Here is a 7,052-nt window from a genome sequence, read left to right as displayed (position 1 = left end):
GTTGAAGTGATTGGCATGTGGGCTTTGACAAACTAGTGTTAACCTTGGCACTACCTCCAAATGTGTCTGGCACTGAACCTGATCAACTTTGTAGTAAAGAAGAAAACTTTGGGTTTATATTACTGCTCAGTTTGATCTTTGTTAAAACCACAGGTCTAATGTGCAGCGATCAGAATCACATGTCAGTCTGTGTATCCTGGATGAGAAGAGAAAAGTAAATACCTGGTGAATTAAATGAGAAATATTCTGCTCATATTCAGGTTCATCCTTTGTTTTTGTGTTATTACTTTAAAAGTTTTATATTCTCTGTTCAGAAAACACACGACTTTCCTTAAGGTGTCCATTGCTGCAGCTCCTCTTTTCACCCTTTGTCTCAAACACTTGGTTTTAGCTCCTGTCTCTTTAAGGCCCCCCCCCCCCCCCCCTTGATAAAGCCCAGTCTTCTCTGATTGGCCAGCTGACCCACTATGTTGTGGCTGGTCAATCACTTACAAGCACATGTAGGAAATATAGGAGTCTGCTTAAATTTCACCTGAGCTGCTTTAAATGTAAACTATGATACCAGCATCTTCCTTCCTGTCGTTTTTGCAGAGATCTCAGGCGACATTGGTTTGAATACTTGGTTATTATAATCAATTTATTACCAAATACCTACAACAAACAATCGATATAAACCTTTTTAATCAGGTGGGGTTTGTATACACATCACTGCTATGAGAGAATATGTAGCTTCAGGTTTGACGAACATTGTTTAAAGCCAACATGTCGTTTAAATCTCAAACCCTGAACACTGCACCAAACCGTCTGGGACTGATCATGCCCCCGGCTCTGTGGGGGGTTGGGCCAGACTCAAATGTGGGCCATGGAGATGTCGCGTGACATCACAATCATGAAGGAATATTGGTCGGATTACTGACGAGGAGCCTCAGCAGCAGAGAGGAGCTCCCTTTGCTCTGTTTAACCTCTCAGAACGTTTACAAACACAAAGCCTGATAAAATAGCTGAAAAGAAAAACGTCAGTGTTGTTGCACAAGAACCACAAACATCCAAACATATATAAAAAGGGATTTATTGAAGTGGATGGGAGGGAAAAACAAAGAGAATTTGGCTGATGACAGTGGGTTGAACAGAGTGAAGAATCACTGAGGTAGGCCAAATTGACCGCTGCGTATATACGAGTGAAAACAAAGTCAAAGTAACCGACCGTTTTCCCAGAGTTTTACACAATTTGAAACGATACATCTTCAATGCACACATGTTGCAAGTCGCAGCCTCCATTTATATATATATATATATATATATCGATTAACTTCTCTACTCTACCACCACAAATTCAAACATTGCCACCTGCGTGTCCCAGAGAAGAACATGGAAAAGCAAGAGTGAGTTCTGATGTTGAACATGTCTCTTGGTGGAAAGATCGATGCATACAAAGTTCTCTTCAAATTCAAGAAAATTTCACACTGCGTATTTGAGACAAAGCAGCATTACATAATCAATATCTTATTACAATTCAAAGGTTCACCTCAGTGGTCTGTTCAATGTCTGCCGTCATCAAAGAGAATACAAAAAAATAGTATTTGGTCATTATTTACAAGAACACGTAATTTCCGAACTATCAAAGCTGAGGGTTGAAGGAGGAGGAGCTTTGACAAGGGCAGACATGTTTTTTTTTTTTTATTTATTGTTTTTGCTATGATTTAAAAATACGCCCAGTTTGAGTCACACACAGTGCATGTTCAGACACAAGGTTCACACCAGGACAGCAGAGTATTGGCCTACTTGTGACACTACAAACACATAACTTACATTAAAAAATAAAAAATAAAAAGTACAATGCAAAAATAAGTTTAAGACGGGGGGGGACAGCCGCACATGGAATCCAGTTGTTGACTTTTAGAAATGTTTTAGACATGCACTCTTTTTTTGTTTAATTTTTCTGGTTTTCTTTTGAAGGGGCAAAGGGGAGGGGGGGGGGGGTCTTCAAATACATAAGTCATCAGAAACTGGTCTTACACAAACAGTGAGAAAACAAAATGCTTCTTAAAAAGGTTTATCTTTGCTAATATTGGATATTACAAAACTCGGTGTCCACGAAGCAGTCAAAAGTGGACGTTAAAGACGGGGACACGGGAGCATCAAGGGGACAGACGTCTCACTCATTTCTCCAGACAACCCCGTCTACCTGACTGGCCAATAACAAGAAACCACTCCTACTGCAATATGAAACTGGGGTGGGGGGGGGATACATGGGGCTGCTGGGGAGTGACTGGGAGATAACAAGTTTAAAACAGTTCACAACTTAGCTTCTTCAGAAGGATTCTCAATCATCCTCATCCTCGTCTTCCTCCCCTTCTTCATCCAGCTCCCGTTTTCTCTTCTGACCCTGCTCCGCTTCTGGAAAACAAAGAGTTTCCAACATGAAGATTCAGGAATCAAGAAAATAAAAGGTTTCCTGACAAACTACTCTGGTGTGGAGTTGTCATAGCCATAGTGTTTGTGTTCACAGCCAAATTAAGTAACAAGTATAATTGATTTACCACCTTTATGTATGTGTGTGTGTCTACAGAGAATTAAGATGTCACAGTGAATTTGACATTTGGGATATAAAATGTCATCACTTAGTTTCATTGTGTCACCTCTTTTTCACCGGGAGATATAACAGCTCCTGTTCACCTTCAATCTATAATTAATATTCACCAAATAACCTCACATGTATGTGTTTGGATTGTGTCACTCTTGTGTGAGAACATGCTCCAGACAGAAAGACCTCGGTCGCCATTAATCCGGTTCAAGTCTTGTATGCTCCTGCTATGAGTCGCCAGAGCCACCCGCTGCTCCACCGTGCCACCCTTTCCCAGTGCAATTTTGCTTTCCAGTTAGCAAAGAGAGAATCCTACTTAAGAACTTAATAAGGTCCTTATGATGGTTTCATGCTTTTCTGCTGGTTGTGGTGGTGACACGGAGGTCATGAACATGCTAACACGTAAACAACATGTGACAAAGTTCTGATGTGGAAGGATATAAACAAAGCCTCCTATTAACCACATGTAGAAAATACCACTTTGTTTACCAGGAGATGTCACTGTGCACATTTATGTAGCTAATGCTGCTAACACTTGGAGACAAATTCTGAGCCGGTCATTGTACTCACCCTCACCCTCTCCCTCTTCATCATCATCAGCCTCTTTGTCGTTCACGTCGTCGTCCTCTTCCTCCTTTAAAAAAAAAAAGACGAGGTAAAGTTAGTATTGATTATTTCACACTCGACATTTTACATGTTACAGGATCAAAACCTAATTTATTCTCATCCCACCTCTCCGCTTAGGTCGTCGTCTTCCTCTTCTTCGTTCTCCTCTTCATCATCCTCCCCCTCTTCCTCCTCGTCTCCTGGTACTGTATCTACATCGTACTCCTCCTCGTCTACATTTGAGTGAACGAAGTGTTGGTTTATTATCAGCCGGCTTTAAGAGCAGCTTCCCAGCATGTGTGTACGTGAGGCAGCTCGTACGTACCATCGTCCTCGTCGTCCTCATCGTCCAAGCCCTCTGCGTAAACCTCGGCGTCAGAGTCCGGCGCCTCCTTGTCGTCCTTGTCGTAGCCGTCCAGGTACGTGAGCTGGGGAAGCAGCTTGAACACGTTGTCTCTGTACTCGTTCAGGTTTGTCACTTCACAGTTAAACAGGTCGAGGCTTTTCAGCGTCGCCAGTTCTTTCTGTCAGAGGAGAAAGAAGAATCAAAGTTTTAGGAATAAGATACTCGGCTGGTTTCTCTCTCTCTCTCTCTCTCTCCTGATGGCCCTCGGTGTCACTCACCAAAGGCTCTATCGTGCTGAGGTCTTTAATCTTGTTGCCGCTGAGGTTGAGGTGTGTGAGGCTGGGGCACTTGTCGGCCAGAACTTCCAACCCTCCTGAGATCCTGTTATCGCTGAGTTCAAGCTGTGGATCAGTGGAAATGTTCAACACCTTCAAGTGACAGGGTTGTTTTGCTCGGGGGGGGGGGGGGGGCAAAAAGAAAGAAAACACACCCACCTTTTTGAGTTTGTTGAGCTTTGGCAAGTGGCCGACTGTCGTCAGTCCAACATTAATTGTGCTTAGAAATTCCAGCTCCTCGAACTCGTCTGTCAGACCCTCGATCTTTCCTTTGTTCGAGCGACAGTTGTCTAACACGAGTTCTTTGACCTGGAGAACAAAACAAACATCTCATCAGTATCTGTCCGTTCTGGGAAAAGGTTAAAAGTCTATAAATGTGTTTGTCTATTTTCTGTTTCAAGGTTAAAACATTTGTTTTACTCACGATGAAAGATTTTAGTCTTACTGATGCTGAAATTTGCTACTTTACTTGATATAAATCACGCTGCACTATTTTCTATGATTGGCAAATGATTTTTGTTTCAGCTTTTGGGAATTATCATACTTAGGTAGATGTACTTGAATTATGCACACATTACTTTTATCTTATACTCCGCTTCATCTACCTGACAAGTTACTATTTACTTTGCAGTTTATGTTTACAACCATTTACTGAACTGTCCAGACGGATATTAGGTAGGAAAACGGGCTCCACTTTGGAAAAAGAAAAAGCTAAAAGTATTTTAAAAATACAACAATTTACATTGGAGCAGCAACTTATAACTGCAATATTACCAAATAGCCAAGTGTCCGACCTACAGTTTAAATACAAATATAGTTTATCCTATTCAGTTTAACATCAGGTTACAGTAAAACTTCAAAACTTCATAACTGAGAAGCTAAAATTCTAAATGTTCCACCTCTTCCGTGAAGTAGCTAGTTACTGATGATCTTCACGAGAACGCGTGAGTATCGCAATAACGCGTGATAGCTGCAGCAGTAACTAGCGGGAGGCTATCAGAGGACATTAGGTTTATAAACACGGTTTAAATGACGCCATTTAGAGTCTAATTTGAATGTCAGGGCTTTTGGACACTGTGGACTCAACAACCCCCCCCCCCCCCCCCCCCACACACACACACACTCTCCATCAGCGTGAGTAGATAATGAGTGAACTATCCCTTTAATGGGAAATCGAACATTGCATTAACACGTGCAGAGTCTGAAGTTTGCAGATGTGTAACACGTGCAGATGTTTGAGAGAACCAGCTGCAGCTCAGAGCAGTGATATATAAACATTGTGCTCTGCGGTCACAGGTGCACTGTTACCGGATATTTAACAAGCGTCAGCCAATCAGCGACGAGCGGAGCGGGACTATTACGCATTAATAACACGTAACCTGCGCACATTTGTACGCTGCAGGTATCTCTCCTCCCACTGCGTAAATATCACACTACGATGATTCGATCAGAGCCTGAAGCGCGTTGCTTCCTCCGCTCGTGCGAGAGAAGAGGAGCTACGGGTCGTGCTCAGGGACATGTGTGAGTAGGAGGGGCGGGTGAAGACGACCGGGAGCCGAGAGCGAGATCCGATCAGCTGTCGGAGCTAAACCGTCGGTGAATGACCTATGTTGATGTTGGGGGGTGGGGGGGACTTCCGTTATAAACCCGGGGACAGGAGACGACCGTCCTCTGCGTCGTCCCTGCGCGGGTTGTTCGCGGTGTTTGGCTTCGCCTTTGTTTCTGGGTAAAATGGCGGCGTGTCCTAGTTCTGGAAAACTGGAGCAACAACAACAACATCGCGGCTCGACGGTTTGTGTTCAGAAGAGGAAACCGAGCGGTTCAGTTTATAAACAGAGCCGGTGTTAGTGTCTCCTCTCCCGCGGTGTGGTCGCGGTGCCTTGGAACGATCCCTCGGTCATCCGTACGCGCTGAGGGGGGCTCCGGTCCTCGGCTGCGCGGGGCTGCGGGCTAACCCCCGGATCACCCTGCCTGATCTCCCGCAGAAATAACCCTAGCAGCCGCGGCTCCCGGACGCAGCGACGAGGCGGTGATCTTTACGCATCGCTGGTCCTTTCGTGCCTTTGAGCATCCGCGTCCTCTCCCCGCAAAGTGCACGACTCAAACGCGTTAACGCGGTTTTTACACAGAAAGAGAAAACGCGGCTCCGAGAGAAACAACGCGGGGCTTTAAACGGGGGAAGGGGCGCGTTCGTGGATGAAAAGTTCCAAACATGGCTCCTCGCTGCGCGTCGCCTTGTTTATAACCGCGGAGCCGCAAACGGGAGCCCCGCAAAACAAAAGTTCACCCCACGTCCCCCCGCAGCACCGGCACCGCAACCCTGCGGGGCGACGTCTCCACCGGGTTTTAACTTGAGAGGAAACTTTGTATCCGCGCACAGACGCATCATCGCACCGAAGCTCCCTCCCGTTAGCCGAGCGGGGACCACGGAGCAGCAGAGGCGGGAGGCCCACTTACATCAGCCGGAGTGCGGTTCCGCAGCTCCAGGTGAATCCTCTTCTTCATGTCCATCCTGGATCAGCGATCGACGAGCCCCGCACTTTTCGATAATTACCGCAAATCCAAGTGTGCGTCCGCGCTCCGGAGCAGCTGCTGCCGTTCATTCAAACTTGATCCGCTCGGTGGGCGGGAGCGCGGCGCGGGATTGTCGTCACCGTCGACCAATCGGAGCCGCCACAGGAGGAGGGAGCGGATCTACAGCGACGCGGGCCAATGGCGCCGCCCCGCTGGAACTGGGTGGGGTCTTTGTTGTTGAAGTTTGGTTGTTTCAGTGAAGTTTACAAGAATAATGAGACTCTCACGGTGTTTTATAGTGAAGGAGCTCCACGAGGAGGAGAGGCCACACATGTGTGTGTGTCTGTGTGTGTGTGGCCGGGGGGGGGGGGGGGGGATTAGCAACGTTAAAGATCCACGTCACTTCGAACAGCTGTTTGCAACATCTGGATTCTCATTCACACAACTCTCCCCCCCTCACCCAATAAGATCACACTACTGATCCCACGCTGGTGAAAGTCACAGCAGATTGATTCAGAAGGAGAGAGAATTAAAATACATCAGAATAAACATAAGGGACATAAATGTACATGATATAAAACCTTTCACTCTGAGGATGTAAACTACACTTGTGCATTAAGGAGATATAAAGACAAGACGTGTCCGCGTATATTAATGAATAGATTCA

The 7,052-nt window shown here is 45.7% G+C and overlaps 1 protein-coding gene across 2 annotated transcripts; it reads right to left on the bottom strand.

The window, feature by feature from the left end:
- Positions 1-1,053: 1,053 nt before the first annotated feature.
- Positions 1,054-6,500, bottom strand: anp32a (acidic (leucine-rich) nuclear phosphoprotein 32 family, member A). 2 transcript variants are annotated; one of them, XM_053422927.1, is made up of 7 exons: positions 6,329-6,500; positions 4,031-4,180; positions 3,815-3,937; positions 3,516-3,714; positions 3,317-3,423; positions 3,155-3,218; positions 1,054-2,397 (listed from the first exon to the last, which is right to left on the bottom strand). In XM_053422927.1, the coding sequence occupies exons 1-7, from the start codon at positions 6,380-6,382 to the stop codon at positions 2,324-2,326; spliced, it is 771 nt and encodes a 256-aa protein (XP_053278902.1). In that variant the 5' UTR covers positions 6,383-6,500; the 3' UTR covers positions 1,054-2,323. The 2 variants fall into 2 exon arrangements, with proteins under 2 accessions (XP_053278902.1, XP_053278908.1); XM_053422933.1 differs by having other exon boundaries at positions 3,161-3,218.
- Between the last annotated feature and the right edge of the window lie 552 nt (positions 6,501-7,052).

This window comes from Pleuronectes platessa, chromosome 1 (genome assembly GCF_947347685.1).
Source record: "Pleuronectes platessa chromosome 1, fPlePla1.1, whole genome shotgun sequence".
Lineage (NCBI taxonomy): Eukaryota > Metazoa > Chordata > Actinopteri > Pleuronectiformes > Pleuronectidae > Pleuronectes > Pleuronectes platessa.
Note: the sequence above shows the minus strand (reverse complement) of the source record. Positions and strands in the feature narration are given on the sequence as shown.